This window comes from Zosterops lateralis (assembly GCF_965231275.1).
Source record: "Zosterops lateralis genome assembly, chromosome: 7".
Taxonomy (NCBI): Eukaryota; Metazoa; Chordata; class Aves; order Passeriformes; family Zosteropidae; genus Zosterops; species Zosterops lateralis.
Genome location: NC_139767.1, coordinates 15,288,692 through 15,313,444, shown reverse-complemented (window position 1 = coordinate 15,313,444; position 24,753 = coordinate 15,288,692). Strand labels below are relative to the sequence as shown.

General features: G+C 37.8%; 1 protein-coding gene across 5 annotated transcripts in view; it reads right to left on the bottom strand.

Moving 5' to 3' along the window:
* The window catches only part of ZNF385B (zinc finger protein 385B), a 156,710-nt gene that overhangs the window by 43,176 nt on the left and 88,781 nt on the right, over positions 1-24,753 (bottom strand). For 3 of the 5 annotated variants that reach the window (XM_083864697.1, XM_083864698.1, XM_083864699.1), the window contains one exon: positions 11,905-12,035. The exons of the other annotated variants lie outside the window; for them this stretch is intronic. In XM_083864697.1, the coding sequence (XP_083720823.1) occupies positions 11,905-12,035 (131 nt within the window). The remainder of the gene's footprint in view (positions 1-11,904; positions 12,036-24,753) is intronic. 5 annotated transcript variants of the gene reach the window in all.

Sequence of the window (24,753 nt, the reverse complement as noted above, 5' to 3'; positions counted from 1 at the left end):
GGGAAATCAAGCCCAACCATATTCAGGTTACAGAAAGTCGAGGATTTACTTTTTCTTTTTAAAATGCTGAGTAGATGGCAGGTGCATCAGGTGCAGTAAAACACTAAGAAAGAATCCATCCACTAAGAAAGAATCCAGACCACAGGGACTAGCATCTCCCTTTCCCTACATATGATTCCTAAAATACAACAACATTGTACTCTGAATGCAATTTCTGAAGGCAAATCTCTCTGAATGCAACTTTTCACTGTGTTTGTCTGTCCCCTCAATTTGGCAGCCAGCTCCAGCTTCCTTGAGGAAAACCATGGCTGTGATATTTGTGACACACTACTACTAGTCAGTGTAATCAGCCAGGAGGCATCTTAAAACAAACCAAAATCTTGCTGTAATTCACTTGTTAACATCAGATACTACAGCTATCCATGAAGAGCTACTGAAATAAGAGTACTGAAAAATAAAAAAGGAAAGAGACACCTTTGGCATTTACACTTCTACTTCATTTTTAGTACAAGACAACTAAAAGGAACCCAGAGCTGGAAACAACTTTTATATCTTAAAAGTATTAGAAATATTAATAAATTCAGCTTCCTCATTCTCATTTTAGATTAAAGTTCAGGTAATTTTGCTTTTGAAAATTCCACATTATTTCTGTTAAGAGTTGCAGGGCTATATCCCTGGACTTCAGAGACCCATTTTCCATCTCCAGCTCCTAGAAGCTAAATTTCCCTCGCTACATTTTTATATCCAGTCCTATGGTATCATGCAGAGCCTCTGGGTGTGCTACCCTCTTGCACGTTCCCCCTTTAAAATAAAATTTGCAAGGAAAAATGAAAAGGATGATGATTCTCTTTGTGTGCCTGTATTCACAATCATACAGAATACTGAAAGTGATTTAACAGATTTGGGTTAGGCCGGAGGGAACTATTACATCTGATTTCCCAAAAAAATTATGACATAATTTCATTCACTGAAAAGGTTCAGCCCTTCCTATTACAAAGTCCAATAATTTGTGGTCAACCAGAGCCTAAATTTTAGGGAAAAAAAGCCATCTTAACAGTTTGATACAAAAGTTTCCAAACAAGTTCATTTACATCACTGTGGAAGCAATAGTTTCTGAGTTATAAACCACTCAGACTAGTTGTGCTTCTCTATTAAAGGTCACTCAAAGCTCAAACACCTTCTGAATAGTGCAGGCATTAATACATTGCAATCATGTTAGCCCTTAACCTTCTCTTTGATAAACAAAACTATTTCAGCTGCTCACAATAAAAAATTAATTTGCTAGCTTTTCTCCAACTCCTTTTCAGATTTTCAATATGCCATTGAAGCCCAGCTACTAAAAGTCGGAACACAAGCTCTAATATACTTTCTCTTTAACTACCTAATCACATCCTTTCTGTTTTAACAAGAAATGCATTCATCATTTTTCCTCAGCATCGACTTGGGAAGCATAGCCCTAAATCTTTACTGACACGCACATTTATCCCTCCTGTGTGCTAGCACAAGTAATTTCACCATTGCACATCCTACTCTCTCTTAGGATGCTTTCTGACCCAGCCTTGTAGAGGGCTAAAACAGCACCACACTGGGAATCTTATGTTCAAGCAGTGCCTGCTTTCAGTGAGGTTTGAACCTAGGAATTTGCAAACCATTGTTTGATCAAGATCAGGAGGCTACTGATGAATCCCAGTCTTCTCAGTAGAATTTTCTTTCTCCTAACCCAGTTCTGAAATCATGGGTAAGACCAACATAAGCAAAAGGAACAACTGAAACAAAACGACGGATTTTCTAATATTTTGCTTTTCTGGCCTCCTCTATCTTTGCACTACTGTGATTTTGATTTTTAGTATCAGTTACTTGCTGTAAGCAAAGATAAACTAACACTCAACTCTTCCTACCTTTCTCATCTTTCCATATAATGTGATGTATTTAAGCACAGAGGTCAAAAGGTAACTGATAAAACACCTCTAAAGCATTTTTACTACTATTTTTTCAGTGCTGTGAATATTTCCTCTGCCTTCCCTTCACGCTTGTATATTTATTGCATGTTAAATACAATTCCTGGGTTAGAAAATCACAATCAGGATAGTCTTAGTCTTAAATTTTCAGTTTTCTGAAAATTAAATACCACTGCTGTTTGCTGGTTTAGAAATATTTGTGTAAAATACTATGAAAATGTAGTATTTGATTCCTATAGAAGTACTTGTCCCAAAGAAAAAACTGATGAGACATCACAGAAAAAAAAAATCTAAATCTGGTTTCTGCTTCTTCTAAGGCTTATTCTCAAGCAAGGATATAAATACATTAAAGGATTGAGTTTGTTATGAGAACACCAAAAATAGATTTAACCTTTATGGTAAAAATTGTCAAATTTTCTGCTCCAGACAAGACGTGAGACTTTTGTGGGTGAAATAAAGAACAGAAAGCTGCTGAGAATGTTTTAGGATAAAAGAGAATTCCCCACCAAACAAACGGAGAGTAAGTTAAAAAAAGCAAATACCTGTGGCTCAGTGCTTTTTGTTATCAGAAACTGAACCAGTTTTAAGTATCGGGCAGCTTCTTTTTTAATGCAGATTACTACTCTACTACTAAGCAATACTTTGTATCTGTAAAATGAACTGCTGGGACCATGATAGACCAAACCTGAGAAAAAGAGTAAAGTCCAAATCCTATGGTTAAGCTAATGCTCAGGACAGTTTTCTTTCCCTCTGTGGCTATGCTGGCTCACAGGTTTAAGTGTACATGAGTAATTTCATTTGAGCCTTATGTTACTCATTTGTAAAATGGGGATAAAAGTATTTGCAAAATAAAAAAAAAAAAATAAAAAAAGCTGAAAGGTCTAAATTACATGTTAAAACCATCTGATAGAAGATGTTATATAACTGCTATTTATTATTAAAGCTGCTGTTATTCAGAGCACTCAGCTGTGTTCAGCTAAACACAAAAAAATTACTGTCTTGCCTTCAGATCCAGCAAAAAAAATAAAAACATACTCTAGTTTGAAACTTGCTGAAAAGCAAAGCAGTAACAATACTCTGAGAGCAGAACTATTTTTGTTACAATACCTATTAGCAACTGGCAGTAAAATAATATAAATAGGTAAAATAATACAGAAAAGTACCTTTCAGCAAAATCCTGCCAAAAGATTCAAGCCTAAGAATTTGTACTCAGAAAAGGAGCTTAGATAGCACATGCGGCAAACAAGATTCCTGATTTTTCCTTTCATCTTTGAGATGGTCCTTAGCTATGACCCTTTTCTACTTAAAAGTCTGCTCTAAGATTTGATGAATTTTCCTGCTCCCAGGCTGCTCCAGAACACTGAAACACAAAGATGAATGGTATTGCATTAGGTACACTTGAATTGCCACTACAGTTCTGAACTATGCTGAGAGGTTAAGGACAAATTCAGAGCTTTTGATTAATTCTGTGAACAGGAGAGAATAAAGACACAAGAAATCTAGTCTTCTGAAACGAGCTAATATCATTACTTTTCACAAACTGAAAAGAAACACTAATGAGAGGATAAAATTTATGTGTATATAGAAACTTGAATATGAATGTAAAAAATGGCTAAATATAAGTGAGAAGCAAATCACAACCAAGAGTTGCCTAACTATTTTCACAGCTGTCTGCTGCTTTTCACTGTATATAAGAAATAAGGCCTTTTTCACCTCAAAATTATTAATGATATTTCTGATTTGGGTTTGTTTTTCTTGTTTTTGTTTCGGGTTTTTTATCAACAACACACACTACGCAAACAAACTTCAAAATGCCTTTGATTAAAAAAGCAATGTATTTAGATACTAATCTTTAAAGGATTCTTCTAATTAAGGCTGTTCTGAAACTTAATGTAGTATCAAAGACTGTTGGTTTGAGTTTTTTCTTTATGTTTGGTGGGGACTTTAAATTTAAGTAAATTAGAAACCTGTCTTGTCTTACAGATACACAGGCGAGAAATGAAGTCCTTTTTCCCTAGTGGTAACTTGGGGAAGCAGCTGAAGTCCATGGTGAAAATGGAGAGACTGAATACAGAGAAGACTGGTGTGAAAGGCACAGCTCTTCAAATCAGCCTTGCTCTGTTACTTGAAATGAGTGGGGTGGTGCTCCAAATCTGGGTGGTGCTGGTTTCCAGACATGCAAAGGAAAGACAAGTTTCACAGCGTGGCTTTAAATTGCCATATGGTGCCTTCAGATTGTCACAAAATTGACAGTATTTAGATAAAAGACTACAAGTACATCCACATTCCGAAGGAAAGAATGACATGAATTAAACTTTAGCTACATTTTAATAAAATATTAACTAATAATTATCGCAGCAATTCTCAGTTCTGCACAGAACAATGTGACAAAGGTCTACGGCAGGGCAGGAAACCTCACCATGTACAGCCAGGATACTGCAAAAGCAGCCACTTCATCAGACATATGGAGAATTACTTTTCTCTAAAGCTGCTTGTCCTGGGTTGCAGTGTAGGATGTACACAAAGTATTTATTCTATCACCATCTTCATGAACTGTTGAAACCAGGTGGGCTAAGTGTTTTCCCAAGCCCCCTGCCTCTTCTGCTAATGGCCTTTGGGGTGTCTTTGCTAATGACCTTTGGGGTGTCTTCTGCTAATGGCCCATTAAGGCCTTTGGGGGTGTCTTCTGCTAATGGCCCATGACTCACAGGTAACTCCCTCCAGGGGTTATCTCTGTTAATGGGCCATCAAGGACCCACTTCACACTTCTCATGCTATTGTGAGATGCTCTGCCCAGGGGGAGGAGCCAAGCATTCTCACCTGGATATAAGCTGGTATGTGGGACAGTGCAAGCAGCACTTACCCACTGGATTCCCAGAGGACCAGAGCTCCCAGACCTTTCTACAGGATCACTGCTTCAGGAAGAGCACCTCACCTGGACTGCTTCCACCATCCTGCTCAGGTCGTATTCTGACTCTGTCAGTGATCCTTTGTGTTACTGCATTTATTTTATTTTATTTTTACCTTTTTACCTTTCTTCTTATTAAATTATATCTCTGACTTGGAGCCTCTCATTCGTTTTGCTTTCAAACCACAACAATGCTCTAGAATTTTGCTTAGAACTTGTAGAACTTAGGTTTGTACCTAGGAACTAGCAACATCTTTGTAAGCAGAGAGGTAAAACACATTACTTGTCCTAAACGACAATTCTGTGACTGGTTGCTTTGAGGGGAGATGTTTTAGTCATGTTCTATTTGCAAAACATCCTTCAGTTACCTAATGCCTAAAATATTTATTATTAACAACCCTCTTCTTTTAAAAGGCTTTCTTGTATCAGGAACATACATACTACAAAGTTGAGAAGAAAGCAATTCAATGCAGAAATGCAGATAAAGGCTTCTGAGCTTTCTTGTGCTGACTAGTAAAAGAAATAAATATTCCTGAAATGTTAGAAAGAGTAACTCCAAGCTTTCTGTTATCAAAAATATAAAAGACATAGCCAAGGACCAGATTTTCTGGAGGACTTGGCAAGTTGGGGGATTTGTCAACAGAAACTCTATTTCTTTAAAGGATTAGGATGACCTAATTACTTTTATATGCAATAATGCATGTAATGCAGTGATTTAGGAACATTTTTCAAAATCCACATGGTGGATGCCAGACTGCTGCAAAGAGGTAGAGAAAGGCTGCACCTCGTTGACTTCTGTTCTTCATCAGTGCATGTCAGTGCACTTTCTCCTTAGAGACAGGGTTCCCTATCTGGTTGCTGATCTGGAAACTGAGAGAAGGAAGCTCATCCATTCAGTTCCTCTTCGAAAAAAATACAAAAGCCACAGGAAAATCAATAGAATAATTAATGTTTGATGAGATTCTCCCCTTAAAGCCTGACTATATTATTTTAAAAAACACTTTCTCCCCCTTGTAATTAAATGTATGATATACCAGAAGAAGAGGCAGAAAAGTGCTTATTTAGGCTCACCAATTTTAGAGAGCTGCTCTTTGAGAGATTCCTGACAGGAACTAGGGAACCTGCATCTTTCTGTTAAAATACCAGAAACCAAAAAATCTGTCAAAAATCAACTGACAACCCCCTGCTTTTGGCCGCTTTCCCCCCATATCTATCATGCTCAGTGTATCTTACTAGGTATTTTCTTCAAGCTCAGAGATTTTTTAAAGTTTCAGGAAAAGACCAAAGTATTTTGTAGGAAAAAAAAAAACCAACTTCAATAAACATTTTTCAGGGCTTCCACAGGCTAAGAAGAATTTTTCCAAAAACTCCTACCACAGCTGAAAGAGTTCTCTGCTGCTATGCCTCAAAGCCATAGAAAGACAAACAGGGATTCCTGTCTGGGTAAAAAATGCCTAAGGATACAAAGAAAAGGGACTACAAAACTGAAAATTGAGAAAATTATGACATGAGAGTAAAGGGGTTCTGTAGCCAGGTACTTGGACAAGAGATAGCAAAGACTAGCCACAGAAGAGAGGTCTGTGCTGACAAGATCTGGGCTTTATTATGTGGTCCCTGAACTTCTGCTTTCCTCACCTGTATCACAGAAATTACCTATTATTTTCTTCTTCCCTTAATAAATAGCAATATGATGACTCCATATGTTGTGAATTGGATGATTCTGGCTATGACTTGAAAAACATGAACTTTTATATCCATAACAACTAAAAGTGAAGTAGGAATATTTTCAAAAGAAGAATAGAAGGCAAATCTGAAGTCCTTGTGTGCCTGCATGACTATAGAGGGCATAAGAGGTTTGCAAGAAATACATTACCATTTCTTAATTAAAGAAACTCCAACCAACAAAAATCCTCAAGAAAAATATCCAGCTACCCTTCAAAACCCCCCTCTGAAGTCAATTGCTTAAATTTTCTTTTCTGTGCGGTTGATGAATGTAAAATACAGCTCTTAAAAAATTTCACCTCCTCTCTGGAGTCAGATGGAGAGGACCAGAAAAGGTCAACTTCCCTCCAGCACTCCATAAAAGGGAAAAGGGGAAATCAGAGCACAGGGACAGGGACAGGGTACTTGGATAAAAGAACAGTAGATAACGGCTTGGCAACATCCAGTTGGCTACATTTGTAATCTGCTCCTGCCATATACAATCCTGGGCTGCAAAGCGTACTTTGGCACTGCAGCAGGGTGTTAAGTGGCTGAATTCAGACCCTGCTAAGGAAAGAGAAAGCTCCCAAGCCACTGCCCTGCCAAAAAGGCAGAAGAGGCACTTGGCGCAGAAGGGAGAGTGAAGCCGTGATACGGGTGTCCTGTGCTCTTATCTGCTGAACTCAGCTTCTGCCTTGGTGATTATTGGGCCCTTCAAATGAGAAAGAGATAGGCAGCAAACAAAAATGTGAGTAATAATTGAAAATGCAGAAGAGGAAAGAGAAAATTAGTTCCTCCCAGTAGTTGTCTTGGGGGTAGGCCAGGGATACTTAGTCCAGGCAGGGCTAATGTTGGAGAAGAGTCAGAAATTTCTGACTAAGTTACTAGTCAGCTCCTCTTCCCTTCCTGTAGCACATTCCAGCTGGCTCACCTTCACTGGCAGATGTAAAATATCTCTGGTCCACTTTTCAAGAGGACTGAGAGAACTCTAATATAAAGAATCAGCATAAAGCCACTTGAAGAGAAATCAGACACTGAAGCAATAACTAGGCCACATTAACCCATGTGTCCTCCAAAACATGAAGGGTATGAACTAGCATTTAGAAACCAATCATGGGCTAGTTAGATGCAAAATGTTTCACTAATGTGAAAGCTACAAGAGATGCTCTAATCTTTGATTACCCCTGAGGCCATAACAAACTCAGAAAGAAGCATATGAATTGCTGATTATGATCTATGATAGAATCTGAGAAGCTGCTGATATTGTTTTTTTGTGCAGACTGACAGGTCCCTGGCTGTACCACTTCAACTAAATGTGAGTTATGTAGTGCTGCTCTCATTTTAGGACAAGGCAGAATATGCTGGAGTTTTGAGATTTCTTTTTTTTGGGGAGTACACAATTTTTGTACAGGGAGATAAAGACAGCGATCGTGAAGTGATCAGTGATTTTGATCTCGCAAGATAAATCCTGGCTTTCAGCCACATTAGCACATGTACCATAATGTGATCACAAAGTATTCTTTCATCATTCAGTACACAAGATGGATGACAGGAGATGAAGAACCACAGAGGTTTAGAGGAGTGCTACAGACGGTAAAGCTGTGTGGTGGAAGCCAGCTAGAGTAAAATTCAAGATTTTGTTGTAATAAACGCACAATGGGGATCACAGGAAACTTTGATTTCCACTGACTATACACTTGACTTACATATTTTTAAATATAATCAGTATGCAAGCTGCTAACCTATTAAGGCATCTTTAGAGTAATTTTAGTATGCTGAAAAAGAACTCTGCTTAAACAATACCTTCTGCTCCACATCCATCTCAAACTGGAAGTACCAATCTGGGAAGTTCCTATAATGATGTTTCCCAATTTTTTCTCAACAAGAACATTTTAAGTAATAATAGCTGATAATTTCATTCAAGCTCTGCATTTCAGACAGAGGGGTATTGAGCAAGACCACTTGGAACCTGATGCCAGGACAAACGTGATGTCACCTTTGGATGCACTGCTGCAGCATTTCTGAGAGAGAGTTTGTCCTTCCATGCAGTGCCTCAGGTTCAGACTCTGACAGTCTGATCATGCCTCTACTGTTCTGACAAAACTACTTGCTGCTTGATGTGAAAAGACCAGGGAAGACAGCACCTATTCTGCAATACCTCTTTGCTTGGAATCCTTCATCCTGCCCTTACAAGATCCCCTTCTGGCTGAACTGTTGAAACAGAAAAGTTTTATTCCCCTTACTGAGGAATAAAGATATGTATCCAGTGAGTTAGTACAATCATTCCCCAAATCATTTTTCCTATATAGTAAGCCCTAATGAACAAAGAGAAATTTAATTGGCACATGAATTGGCAGTTACTATACATACATCCACAGCATATTTAGAACTATTAATAATTTAAAGAGAAGCAAAAGGGAGACAGCTTAAACTAAATCACACAATTCCATCCAGAAAGTAAGATATGACGGGGGTAAGCATTTCTTTTACAAAATCAGGGTCTGCTCAGTGCATCAGCTCAAAGTACCCCTTGTGGAGAGAAGCTAGGGATCAAAACACTTCCACAAACAAAATGGGAACACTAATGTTTTATATGGAGAATCACAGATGTTTTCAGAGCTGAAAACTGTCAAAGTTAACTAAATAAGAATGGGTTTACCCCAGATTTTAAATATTTTTCCATAAATAAGAGAAGTTCTTTGGGGAAAAAACTGTAGGGGATGTTCCTTTGAAGATGTTTGGAGTTAATACATTTCACCTTGTTTTTCTGCCTTGATCATTACTGTATTAAGCGCCCATGAAGAAACTTATCTTTTTTAAGGCCACTGATGTTAAGTTAGAAACCACCTCCTGGCAAGGTTTAGAAAAATGTTTCTGTCTCTGACAGCCATTGAAAATGCAGGTGGATCCAAAGAAGTTTTGTCTCAGACCGTTTCTTCTGCTGCCTTCAGTGAACACATGCAAGCACAATCAGCCCCCTGGAAGGGTCTCCTCAGTCCTTTGGAAGACAAAGGAATGAAGGGAAGCACACTGAAGGTTTCCTTGTCTGCAGTCCTTGACAAGTCCTCCTATGATTGAAATGTATAGATTTCCTGATTGATCCATAAAGCCAATGATGGCTTTTCGCTCTTCTAATATTCTCTTCCTGCATTAGATAAAAGATCATGGCTCTCTGGATGATGCATATGTCATGGATCAACTGCATTTAGCTTCTATAACTCAAAATCATCTTCTAGAAAAATAGTTTTAAACACTTTTACATACTATTGCCACCACTTTGGAATGAAAAAAAAAAAAAAGAAAAAAAAAAGACTACACAAACAAAAACCTAGACATCCACATTTGCAAAGGTTGTGCTAAGTTAGAAGTAAAGGAAGGCCATGACAGCTGGCATTCATTGTGCCTGTCAGTAGATAATCATGAATGATTTAGTTCTCCAATGAGGTTTGAAGTCCATTGTGAAAGAATCTTAAGGTAAATCAATATCTGCAAGAGAAATGGCAAAGTCTGCAAATTAGAAATAGAGAAGTACTGAACCACTGTTTTTTAAAGAGTTTAAACATGCAATGTCTGTGGTGTATAGCAGCACAATTTTATATAATTATCAAGAATTCCAAGGAAAGAAGTAGACACCAAGTTGACAATGTTTGCCAATTACTCCAGGTCTAATTTTTAATAAAACCTACAGAAGTCTAGAGAGGAATGACAGTTGTGAAGGATAAACATGCCAGGAATTAGGCAAATGAAAAGTAACCTAGGTAAATATAAACTAGGCAAAACCAGTGTAAATGTAATTAATCTATCTCTAGAGGCTACTGTGACTGATATTCAGTAATACCACCAGAAAGCAAATAATGGTTGGTTGACTCTAAAACTACATTTCTATATAAAAGCTTCTCTGAGTCATAATGAATAGTTCTGTGAAAAAGCTCATCTAGAAAACCTGTGCAACTGGAAAGCAAACACATCAGTATCAAACAAAATTCCTGAGAGTATTAGGAAGAGGATGGAAAAATTAATATGAATTGTATCATGCCTAGATATGGTAGCGACACACTGTTTCCTTATTATGGTATTGAGTTTTGAGCCTGCTCTTTTAATATACCTATTTTTTTCTAATCTTTTATATCTTTATGCAAATGCACATCCCCACATCTCCCTGACAAATGCACATTTTTCACATACATGTTTGGCAATGAATTAGGAATATTTGCTGCTGTTCATAGGTTGGGCTGCTGACACATGAGAGTAGCTGGTCCATGTGTCACCCCCCAAGCACCCCACGTCACGGTGTGCTGTAACACAAGGCCTGCCAGCAAGGTGGATTTGCACAGCAGAGGAAAAACAATGCTGCTGTTGTTTTAATTTCAGACAGACGGTTAGTTTGCGAAAGGAAACTCTTGGCAGTGGTTCAGCTGGTGACTGTGTGGTGCTGATGATGACACTGCTCCCCTTTCCGCCCCCCGCAGCCACAGTGACAAGTGCCATGTGCGGCAGTTCAGGTGATGGTCACCTACAAACACACTGTACCTGCTGCCTGGGCAGAAATGACTCACACAGTTCCCTTTCTGTTGCCATTAGTTTAAATATTTAAGCTAAAGTGTGAAGGCAAATAAGCATTTTGATAACACTCGTTGCCTTTTAATGAGCTAATAAAGAAGTGAGAAGTACAGAAGAGAGTATTTTTTAAATTGCTGCTCTGATAAACATGAAGAACCACAGAAGTATTATTTTGGCAGAAGTATTTTTTTTTTTTTGGTTTAAAAAAACCCCAAGATACTTTACCATAAAATAAAAATAACAGGTTCACCTTTTTCACGTTGGCTGCCTGTGCAGTTTTACACTTTAATGTTGAAATTATACAGAATTAGAATATCCTCCAGTTGCTCTCCTGGCCATATGAGACTTAGCTTAATTCACAGCAGTGTAGGATTTAGGTCTTACCTGTCACACCTATCTTTCCATTAGCCTTTATTTTTTCCTTTTTTACAGCACATTGAAATACACATGTCCAGACAAATGCTGCAAATCATTCTATTGCTTCCCAAATCTTTAGCATAGCATAGGATTGTTTTTCCAATGTGCAAACATCACCTCAGAAGACCAAGTTAAAAATGAATCAGCCCCTTTCACAGTGAGAAGGCTGGACACCAACTCCAAGCCTTTCGTACAGGGGAAAAGCAACCACCATGGCAAAGAAAAAAAGGGCTCCCTAGAACTGTGTAAGCAACGCACTGACATCTTTCTCTAAATGTTTTAAGGCAGCTTCAGTACTGGATATTAGAACCAGATTGGAAAGAATACACTGAAACTAAATGTGGAAACACCTTTACTTACTGTGTTAAAATTTGGGAAGAATCCAACAGCAGAGCTGCTGTCCACAGGGAAGGACATAAAGGGTTTGATATCCAGGGAAGGCTGCATCATCAAGGTAGGTGTGCGCACAAGGGTAGGAAGTGTAGTAGTGCCTGCCAAGAGCAAACAAAACCAGGAATTCATGGTATTCTCCTTTCTGCAACACATACAGCATAGCTGACACAACTGCCAAGAAAAAATTATACAGAGGATGATGAAAAGGCTCTGTAGGAGTTAATATCATTAAAAGGAACCTATTTACACACAGCACAGACGAGGCAGAGCACTTCCCTATGGCCATGGATACTCAGATGCTGAAGAGAAGACATATGGTATATAAATCACACTTGCAGGTAGAATAAATCCTTTCTACAGCTGCAACATTCTTCTTGTGCCAAAAAGGCCGGGATGGGTCCTCATGAAAGTCAGATGCTTTTGCAATTCATGGTTGCCTGCTAGATCAGCCAGCAGAGACAATAAATACATGTATGCTGAAATCCAGAGGTTTGTTTCCAAATAGTGATCTGCATGTTATTTTTCCCCTCTTCTGACCAACTATCAGGTGCTACACAAACACCATTTCGTCTAACATGTAAAAAATTGCCTTTTTTATGGTGCAAGGCAAATATTAGAAAACAGCCAACAATTAAATAATCAGCTAGCATATAGATGAACACAATTCTTTACATGAAATGCTAACTATTTTCTGAATTGGACCTCTCCAAACAAAAGTTTTTAGAAATCTATACACTGAATTTTTTTCTGCATACACTTAACAATCATTGCCCAGCTAGATCCCAAAGGAATGGGCAGGCACAGACATCCAAATATTCATTTTTAATGAGCTATCTGCCCTATTCACACAATAAGTGTGCCTAGCACACAGCTCCCAGATATGCCTGTGGGAGTACTTTTTTTCCCTGAACTCATACAAAATAGATTTCAAATAAAATTTCCCTCATTGAAATATAAAGTGGGAAAAAAAAAAAAAAAAAGGCAAACCCGAAAAACCCCACCAAACCAAAAAAATATCCCCTCAGTGTCTCATTCCTGGGTTGAATAAATAATTCAACACTGACAGGAGCAGGCAGTGGAACCTAAGTGTCCCACACTTCTAAACGAGGGTGAGTCATTCTCTGTCTCTCCTACCCCTGTCACAATTTCTCCATAATTACCTCCTTCTCCCACTCAGCAGTGGCCACAGCTGGGAGCAGAACAGGCCTCTTAGGAACTTCCCTTGTCTCGGGCACAGCTTACACAATACCTGAGCTTTTTCTCACAGAAGTCATCTGAGCTTTTCTAACCTAGCCAGGCAGGGGATGAGCAGGAGGGCAAGGGGAGGGGGACTGAGAGGCAGTTAGAAGGAAGGGGTTAGAAAAGTAAACAAGCAATTTTCCTTCTCCTCTCCCATAAAATAAAATAATTTGTATCCACTTGCAAAATGCCCGGCAATCCATATGGGCTGTGTGAGCACCAGTCTTCCATTAAGGGATCTCCCTTTCTGCCTGTTAAGGACACACAAAACTGAAGACAAAGGAGATATTTTCCTCCTTTTCACTGTCCTGCCTCCACAGTCACACTTTCAAGCCCATCTTATGGTATCCAAGAGGAAAGCTAAGTTCAGATGCCAGATGGAGGTGCATGGATTTTTTTGGATGACCAAACACTTATAACTAGCCCTGAGCTCAAATTTTGTTGATGCTGGAGAGACAGTAATTTTGATTCCAGCTGCAGCGCAGTAAACATTATATTATGGTCTAGCAGATGAATAGCAGGCTGTAATCTATTCTCTGTTTCTTCTATAGGAAAAGCATGATGATTGCACAAAGATGGGTCAATGACAGCTATGCAGGGAGAATGTTTCATACCATCCCAACAGAGCTGCACAACTTGAAAGGAAAAATATGCTTGAGGAACTTTCCCAGAATATTTTCTCCCTTCTTCTATCCCAATACTTTCATAAATGTCAGGTTTGTTCTGGCATAAGCCCATGAGACTAATTGACAGCTGTGCCTAATTATCTGTAAGTCAAAGCTTATTCAACTGGAGTCACAAATGTCAAAGAGCTAAAGGCTAACATGTCTATAGTTTCTTATTCATATCCATAATGGAGAAGATGAATCAATAGGAAAGCAGTGTGTCAGAGAATTTATCCAAAGAAAGTATCTTCAACTGCAAAAATGATGATTATTTCTACTAGCTGGTTCTGAAACAGTAGATTTACATAATTTGGATTTCAGAGTTGCATTCAAACAGGAACTATGTTGTACTCAATTACCTAAAGGGCCATCATCAATCTAACTTCTGCAAGTTTCTCTTTGAAGTTCATAAGCAATTAAAGATCCGTGAAGTTAAAGAAGACCTGTCCTCTCTTTACATAAACGTACTTCAATGAAGCTATGGTTACATATTTTAACTCAATTTTACAGAAAAAAAAAATTACAGAATAGACTTAAATTGTGACTGACATTTGAAATCAAAATTACTTTTCTGATGCTGTCCTTATTCAATACATAGAAAGCATTTGGCATAAAATCTTTAAAAATTAAAAACCAATTAGCATCCTCCTGAAAAAATGCAACTTTCTTTGTACTCCTTGGTTGAATCACAGAATCTTTCATGTGAAAAAGAAATCTGAAATCTCTCTCTAGTTTGCAGTCCATGGTGTTTCTGCTGCCAGAATAATTTATAACCAGGAGACTAGAATACATTTGGAGTCCACACAGAAAAGAAAACATATACACCTACTGGACTGATTAGTAAAGGCATTAATCATAAAAAATGTGTTTGTTTTGTTTGCCAATTTACTACTTCAACAGTCAAATATCAATAATCCTGTTGGACTGAAGTTTGGCTTTCAGACCCACCTCTGAAAGCCTCTGAAGGAATTATAAAGTAAAGACCTAAATTACAAAGAGAAGCACTTAATGACATAATCATCAAATCAAATGCAGTAGGGCAGTTTTACCCTGGCATTGCTCCCAATGGTCAAATAGAATCTCACCACTACTCCACCAAATTTTTATTCAGACCTGAACTAAGCAGGAATATTGGCACAAAAAAGATATTGCTGACAAGCTTCATTATCTTCATAAAGTTAACAAAGTTTTATAATTTCATTAGCATTTTAATGATAAAGACAACTTACCATGTCAAACATGGATTGTTTTAAACTACCTGTAAATCTTTGGAATAAATATAGCTGCTCTTTCTTGTAAAGGCATTTGCTTATTTCAGCTTCATACTTGTTAAACAGTATTTTATAACTTCAATTTTGACTCTCACAGCAAAAGTTACCTATGTACTGGGAATGCAAGCTGTGGAGAGACGTTGCAAAAGGCACTGATCCTCACTAGTCCCTTTTACCCTTGTCAAAGAGGAGGAAAAGAGGTTTTCAGATGACACAAAATGTCTCATTTCACTGAAAGTTTTCTTCTTCCTACACATATTTATCTGAACAAACAAGTCCCTGTGTACCAGGCGCTGCTCCTCTTTAGTCATGTCCACATGGCTTTGCATACACTGCAATGCACTGGGACACTGATGGAAACATACAGAAGTTAGGAAAGTTTGTAATCTTTACCCAAATTCAATCGGCCTCTAACAAATAAGCTGCAAAGGATTAAGCAGTGCAAGTGATATTTTTGGGGAGCAATTGAAAAGTCTTGTATCTGTCTCTCCTGTGGCAAGATGTGTCCCCTGGGCCAGTGAAGCAAGCTTTAGCCTGTTGGCAGCAAGGGCACAGGTGACACAGGGACTTGAAGAATCTCTACCAACAACCTCCCCACACTTATCCAGCTTCACAGAAAAAACAGAATTCCAGACTAGCAAGATTGCTGTTTTGGCAGAGGGAATCACAGTATCTTTGGTCATGGTAAACAGTCACTGCTCCTCTTCTTCAAATAAAAGTGGTGCCAAGTTCAGTCAAATCTAAGCGCACAACTTCGCCCTCTGTATCGCCGGAGAACTATTTGTGACACTATTACTTCTGTGATTTTCTCACCAAGTGCTTTTCTTTGTCACTGAAAAACACAAAAACATTATAAACCTGCTCATTAATTCCTCAGATTTGGGTCATTATTAGGCCATTATACAAAAAAAACTCCAATTCCATCACAAAACATACTCATATAAAATGCACTTTGTGAATTATTTCAGCTGACTTAAAGAAATGAATTATGTTTCAGAATTGAAAGCATTCTCTTCCAACGTCTTCATTAAAGGCAACTACAGAGAAATCTGAAGCCATACTCAAATCTTTTTTCCTGTTACCTAAAGATGTTACTGTGGTATTTTAATCCTCCCATCAGAGGAAAGCAATCCACACTCAGAGCAAGAGCAGTGAAAGAGTAACTGAAGCCCTCTCAAAACTGAATGAAAGTATTTGGGTGACAAATTTCTGTGCACTGGAAAATCTACATCCACCTCAGATTGCACATGGTTGCATTTGTTTTAACTTGTGCCATTGACAGTATTTGTGAAAATTCCAGAGGGACATGGAGATATTCACACCCACCACTGCTTATGTGCATTACACTGGCAGTTTTCAGTTATGGACATGCTGTGCTGCCTTTTTCATCCCTGAACTGTCTGACCATTTTCAGCTATGAGGAACCTTTACTTTCTACAGTAATGTTGAGTAGTCTTTTCTGGCCTCAGAACAATAGCAGTGTATCTGGTATGATGGATCAGTTCTGGGCTTTCTCCTCCCTTCACCTTTGTAGAACTGTGTTTTTGAGACACTGCTTGAGCCAGCAGTACCCTTTTGAGGGTGGATGACAAATTGCTCCTTTCATTTTGCCCACACTGGCTCAATCAGTTAAGGGCTACAGCCAGAGTGGGCACAGCCACCCCATCTCCTGACCTCACACTGTCATCTCCAGTCCAGGAAGCATTTCCCTTCTGAGCTCCAGAAGGTGGAAGCAACTCTGTGGAAGGATTCTGAGACAATTTTGCATGTGCTCACCTGTGAGCTTTTTGTGGGACCCTACAATGTCAGTACAGTTTATAATTTTGTCAGTGGAAGTTTTCAACATTTTCAGAAATATTTACTTCTGCATGTGGCTAAGAAATCCAGTTTTATAAACAGGTTACAGCCAGAGGTAGTACCTAGGGCTTTCATATTGAATAAAACTCTTCAGCTCTATTGCCTATGACTCACAAAAAACCCCCCAAAAAACCCAACCAACCAAACAAAATTAAAAAAAAAACAACAAACAAACACAAAACCAAAAACAAAAACAAACAAACAAAAAACACAAACAAACAAACAAACAAACAAAAAAACACCCAAGCCTCAACCACTGCTAAAAAAATCCAATTTGCACAAGACTTTCCTATACTTGCTTATATGCAACTGTTTGGAATGATATGCAGAAAAAATTATATTTCTAAAAAATCCCTCCACCTAATACATGATAAAGGATTCACAGTTTTCTTCCCTTTTACCTTATAACTCCATTGCATCATGCCTCAGTTCTGCTTCCAACACAGTTTTTTCCACCCTATCTGACAGGTAAAAACAATCACTTGCAAGTCACTACATTTTGTTGTTTGAACATTTATAAGACACTAGCCCTTGAGATTTTTCACAATGCTGAATATTAGGAATTTTTCCTTTCCAGTATGATCAGTTTAGAGGATATAGAAATTTTCTAATTTTGTTTGTTTACTTATAGTTATACATTGGTATTAGAGGATGTCATCTGTTTCTGTTTATGAGGAGGATAAACTCATAAAACCAAGTTAAGTGCAAGTAAAATAATTCAGAATTTCTGAACAGCAGGTGTTGATATGAAAACATTTAAGGAAAAATCTATTCTAGAAGTATCCCATTAATAATATTCCTGAAGGTGAATATTAACACATGCACCCCTCTTATATAAAAAAGTTAGTAAATACAGAAGTTTAATTATTTTTTTTTTTTACATTTCACTCAGTCAGCAGACCAAACATTTCTTCCTTCTAATATGGCATTATGAGAAATGAGACCTATGACACTCATGGATTCCAGCCTGTCAAAAGAAGTCGTGGAGAAATCAGACCATTACTTCAACAAATTTTCCCAAATTAATGTAATGTTAAGAGATTACTCACTATCCAGGCAACTTATTTTTTACAAGTTACTTGAAGCAGAAGCCCAGAATATATGTGACATGGCACAGCCCCTTGCTGACAACAGGAAAAATGCTGACAAGTTTTCTGCACCCTGGGCACACACCAACTAAAACACTCATGAATGCGTATGCAGCTCCTTTGGGAATTGACATGATTATCATCAGAGCAACGGATCTTTTAAAACCTGGAGAGTGCACTGTATTTGTATCTCCTAAACATTATTTAGACATCAGTGAATAGTCCTTGGCTTTCTGATGAACTTAAAAACCAAACTACACACACCCATCTATGCCTGGAAAATAAAACCAGGTAAATCCTCAAAAGATGTGCTGTTTGTTTTTTTTTTTCCTCAGGATCCACAAGGAAAGGCAGCAAGAAGTGGTGTAGAAATCTTGGCTACTCAAAGAGCCCCTGCATGGAATACTCATAAGGCAAGTGATAAGAAGGCATTGGTCCAGGTCCAGCCTTCCATAGCAACATATGGATAAAAAATGATAGCCAAGTATTTTGTACTCCATTTGGAGTTTATTTTTCCAGGAGATGTTTCAGGAAGCCCAGAGGCATTTGATGAAACTTCACTGCAACATCAAAATTATCTATATATTGTAAAATGTAAGTTCTTCACACTCAAGAATGATTTAAAAAACATAGAAATAATTCTCTCCCTAAAAATTAAAACAGGGTTTCCAATATGCTTGAGCATGAAGTTAGTATTTCCATTATTATCTGTATAGAAATGGTCTATGAAGGCATATTATCAAAATTCCATATTGTCCTTTTGTATAAAATCGGATACCTGGAAAGGGGGTATTTCTATGTTTCAAATACATGTAGGCTTCCACCAACTAGGTCAACACCAAAAATAAGTTGAAATCTGGTACTGCTGAAATGAATGGAAGCTCTGGCATTTGGTCAATCCAAAAAATTTACCATCACTTACCTAATACTGATAATTATATATAACTCATTTAGAAAAGTTGTATAGCTATATATTGCATGTAATTTCATGTAAGAATTCTAAAAATAAAAACAAACTTTACAAGGAAGCATATCTTCATTGGATCAGTTCCTTCCCATTGAAATATTGGTTGGTTATTTGGAATTACTTTGACTTCCATTAATTGTTAATATTATTTTGCCTAGTTAATTATTTTCCATCTCCAAAGCCTTATGATAGAATGATGATCATTTAAAAAAATTAGATTATATATCATAAATTTTATGCACATACTTGATAGGAAGATAATAAAAAACTGATATTGAAAATTTCTCTTATGATAATATGAATACTGAAAAATATTTCAATAGTTATTGCCTTAATCTCTACATTTAGTATAACAAAATCACATATGTGGACAAATAATGATGCCTACTAGGGACAGTTACAGAGGGAGTAAACAGAGACAAAATGATAGGAAACTGGAATAAACTTTCCACTATTAATCAGTGCCATGATGCTAAAATACTGGAACGGTATTTTAGAGACAAATACGTTAGAAAATTAATCAAAAAAATCTTATTCTTCTTGCAGTTGTACTGCCTTTCTAATAGTTTTCAATAACAACAGGAATCCCTGCAGGTTTTTTTATGGAAGATACCAGAACAGATGGAGTGGGAAGTGAAGTCAAATAATTAGAAGTGGAAGAGATTATCTTGCACTTTCCCTAAATAACTGTCTTACAACTGCCTGATCATAAGATGAGGAAGAGCCCTGTCCTTCCTGTATCTGCAGGACGTGTGACTCAGGCTCCTGTCCCCTCCCTCATGCAGCTGTCCCTCCATATTCCTGTGGCTCAGGACTCACACACCTGCACAGCCAACAGCAGAGTTTGCAGCAGCTCTGCTTCACTGTTCATTTCACACATTTTTTTTTCAGTATTTACATTCTCAAGCCAAGTGAATGCTACAAGCACTATACTGCTATCAAAGCAAGTTTGTTAGCACTGGCTCCTTGTCAAGTCTAAGCAATTAAACAAATTACAAAACATCCTTTACTATATTTAAAAGAAACATGCTGGCTGGAGTACAATTGCAATTTGTTGTTATCTGTAGATACTATGGAAATATTTGCCATTATTTTCTTAAAAGAGATAATTCTCTAGACTTCTGAAGCAACCCAGACTATTTGTTTGACTGAAAATTAGAGTGCCATGTCAAGGCTTAGCATGATCAAGCTCAGTACGCTGGATTTTTTCTAATAAACAGTAACAACTATTAATAAATGCAATGCTTTGGCCTACATAAAGGTCAGCTGAAGTTTTGCAGTCTATCCCTATTTCTTTTTCTCAGAATCCCCTGGATGGGTCAAGCTTCTCCCTCTGGTCTCCACAGACTGAATAAGCAGCATTACCCCCTCCTCTGTTCTTATCTGCTTCTAGGAAACATTGCTTTGGACTTGTTTTCACTTTGAAGTTTTCCAAGTATAAAAGAAAAAACAGCTGCATCTTTTTCAGCTCTCTGTTCTTCTGCCCTCTGGACTAATGGAGATCTTTCTGAAATCCTTAGGATCTTTCTACTTGATTTATTTAAACCAGCCCCCGCCCTTGCCTTTTGCACTGTCCCAACCCAAATGCAGTGAGAAAAGATGTTTGCTTTGCTGCTGTCACTCATAATTGAAAACACATCAGGTAATACCTACTGAAGCCACAATCTGGTCCAGAGCATGGTGTGACTTTTATAACAGTCTCCATTTTCTTCCTCAGTGCATGTTCTTTGGTGCTGGGCTCCAGGCCTGTACTTGTCCCAGGATTAAGTACTGCCCTCCCTTCCCTTCTGGTTCAGGAAACACAAGATTTTTTTAAAAACTGAAGCTTCCTTGATAAAGAACAGAGGCAAAATAGCCCAATATATATTACCTTGACTGTTTCATAATTTGGAGGAAACTACTTAATTGCAGTTAGTTTTTTAGAGTCTTTTATCTCTTCAACTCCCACATAACCTGATTTTTCTCAAAATCCAACTCTTACCCATGATTCTGGCATCGCTGAGACCACCATCTACCCTCAGTGAGCCCCAGCACAGGCTCTCTTTCAGAAGGTACTAAACTGCCACCCACAAAAACCAAACAAGTCTGTCACCAGGATTGCTGCTGAGGGAATAATTTGTTATTTGTTGGACAAATAGATTTATGTTTGCAGCTGGTTTCTTGCTCCTTATTCCTCTTCAGTATGCCAACCCACCGCTCAGCAGTGCTGTGCACAAAGGTAAGAAGGGTCTAGACACATACATCCTCACAGATGTGTCTAATCCCTTAACCACATTAGACAATTTCCAATGCTCTTGAACGTCATCAGAGCTCAGAGAATTTCATGGCTCATTTGCTTTGCCTACATAATACACAATCTCCTATACAAAATATAGTTACCCAAATTGCTTCTTGTTTTCTTTTTTAAGTCTTTCTATTAGTATTGCCTCGTAAATATCTTTCAGATAAAAGATTGCTGCAAGAAATAATTTAGGTTATTTAAAGAGGTTTCTTGAAAATATTGGCAATGGAAACTCAAGTCTCCACCAAATGAAATCTATTTTCCTTCCAATTATAATTTTCAAATTTTCAGAAATTTCAAAAAATTTGTACATTCAATCCACTCCTTTTCTATATAAACCATCACAACACCAGTCACAATCTTCCCCTTACTTGCCATCATTGCCAGCTAGGCATATGCTTTTAGAATAACCACTATCTTTCTGTTTAGAAACAAAAAACAGTAATATAAGGAAGAAAGGCAGATTTAAAAACCTTAATGATATTATCCATGTAGTCTACACATGTTCCACATTGAATTTAATTGCTCTGCCACACCACAGACCATGCAGCACACAAGCACCTGTCCAAAAGAGATCAAACATGTACAGGTTTTTTCTAGCTGTTGCCTCTAATGAAAGCAACAAGAACATCTTCATGGGATTTCCTGGAGGATTTCAACTTCCTCCTAATCAGATGCCATACTACATCTACTTCTTTTCAGAGCCCACATGCTTGAACATATACAGCAAGGGACAAGTCAGAGCTCAAGCTTTACAAGTTACCAGTGCATCCTGTAGCACCACACCTGGATAAAAATAGTGCAGAGACCTCACCCCACACATGAGAGTAGGAGCCAGGTTTAGCACTTCTCTCACCTAAAAATACAAAGAAAGGAACTTGAACCTGTCTGTGGAAAGAGCACAGGAGTTGCATTATTTTTCTAGCTTTCTGAAGTTCTGTAGGCCATTTACAAAAGGAGGGCAAGTACTACAATTTTATCAGTACCTTATAATATTCAGAAGCTTTATAAGTTTTTTTTCTGTGACTGCACAATCATGAATGATTTTAGCAAACCAAAAGGCATAATTAAACACAGACCATACAGTCCCATGAAGGCTTTCCACTATTAATCAGTGCCATGATGCTTACTTAAGTCACTAAGGTTATGATCCACCACCTCTGCAGCACTTAAACATGTACATATACACATACAAACAAACAACTTAAGACTCAGAGGTAAATAACGACTTCATTTCAACATGGTGCTTTTGTGACATCGGGTATTGTGAAATAGTGAGCAACTATCAAGCCTGAACAAACCTGGGCTGTTGTAGTTATATTTTTAGCTTTGATGATCTGTGAAAAGAGTACACCATGTGTCTGAAACGTGCCCCCTGATTCTTGGGGCTGTCCTGTGCAGGAGCAGGAGCTGGACTTTGATGATCCCTGTGGCCCTTCCTATTCAGAATAATCTGTGATTATGTGAGTGTTTGCAACTTGACCCCGGAAGGAGGGCAGCCTGCTATTCAACATTAAAATATAACCTAAAGGACTAATAAACTGAATTTCACTGACATTTTTACTGTTATTCTTCTTAGAATTAAATTTAAAAGAGTTACTAGCTAACTGTCTGCTACAGAGCTGCATTTAAAATAACTTCTGGGGGAAGAAAGAAACAAAAAAAAAATGAAAAGCAATGGTGTCTGTTTGAATTTTTTGAAGAGTTCATAAAAGGAGACCTCAGAGCACAGGGTTACAGACAGCATGGGGTCATGGCATTCAGAAGATCAAAGTCCACAAATCCTGTCCCTCTTGAATTAAGGTGCACTGCTTTACTTATTCTCAAAGTCAGCATTGATGAATAAGTAAGAACTTGAAAAACTTATAAAACTAAAATATATGCTATCTACCCTCTATTTACAGAGGGAGAATGAAGACAATAGATTTCAAATTAACAGATCTGCTAGCCCAGACCACCACATTTGTGATGTAATTGAACATTAATTAAACACTGGTATGTGACTGAAAACCTTATTCTGCTTTGGGGTACAGCAGAGCTCTAGCCCTGCCAGGGCTGGTACATAAAGACTTTTGATGCTGTTATGTTTTCAAAGAATGCATGACAGGAACTTCAACAATTCTACCCTCAGCTTACCTTCACAGAGAGAAGAAAAAAAAAATAGCAAAAAAAGAGAAAAGAAGCAGGTAAAAGAATGTTTCTGTTAAATTAAATTGAGATTGGACCCAGAATTTTTTTTTTTACCCAAACATTTGAACTGAGTTAAAAGTGCTTCAACTGATATAAAGCCTTTCAAAAAAAGGCTTCTTTATTCTTCTAGTTTCCCAGAGACTAATTAATATCACTTTAAAATTATTTATTTAACAAACTAAATGTAACTAATAAAACACTCTGCTGAAAATAAAGACAAATAAAGACAAGCATGAAAGCATTTTTAAAAAATGTGCCATACAGCCTGCATCTACTTTCCATGATGCCACCAGGAGCAGGATGGGCAGCCCCACTGCTCCTCTTCTCCTAACCCTTGAGCCAGCACAGGGAGTCACACCAGCTGCAAACACAAACCAGGAAAAGAGAAATTTGCCTTCAAGCAGACCAGTGAGCTGGTCGAGCTGAAGTCATGGTTGTGAAACAGAGAGTACCAAGTCAGAGGCAGCAGACAAGAAAACTTTTGGTGAGCAATTTTTGTTGATGTGTCTTATTCGCATCCAGACTCATCTGAAGTAGCCCTCATCTTTCCTGCAAGTGTAACAGTCAAATTTCATGCCTGCCACATCATGTTTCCAGTTATTTCTCTCAGGATGGTATCTGTTTGAGTTGACAACACAGCAGTGTTAACTCAAGTTCACCTTATAAACACAGAATTCACATTATGCATTCACAGTGTAGGGATTCCTGCTCATGTGCTGCATTGGTTATTACTCAGCTCCTGATTTCCTTTATAGACTTTGGCATAATTCATTTTTCCTTTTCTTCAAAGAGAAGATACCCCATTAGTACTTAAGTTAGTCTGTTTGTTCTTCTCTTTAAAAATTACTGTGACCCCTTCAGCTCTCCCACTGCTCTGGACCCTCTTTTGCAAGTACCACAGATCTGTATTTTCCATGCAAGTATCCTTGTGGGTGTCTGTCAGAGCCAGTGCTTTGAAGATTCTGTTTCATGGAAACACTCTGACCTGTTCTTGCAGGCTTTTTTTTTTTGTTTATATTGGCAACTGTCATATGAACACAACTGATCTTTCTAACAAAAAGTAATTAAAAAATGGCGCCCTGCAACCCAAACTTCTTGGTTTTATCTGACTTTCATGATAACAATCCACCTTTCAATTTGGTATTCTGTAAGTATTGTAAGTGCACTTACAGAAAGATTTCTTCAAGCTTGATGATTATTTTAGTCTCATTTTAGTTTCTGGTTTTTTTCCTACAGATCCATGTTGCTCTTTCTTCGT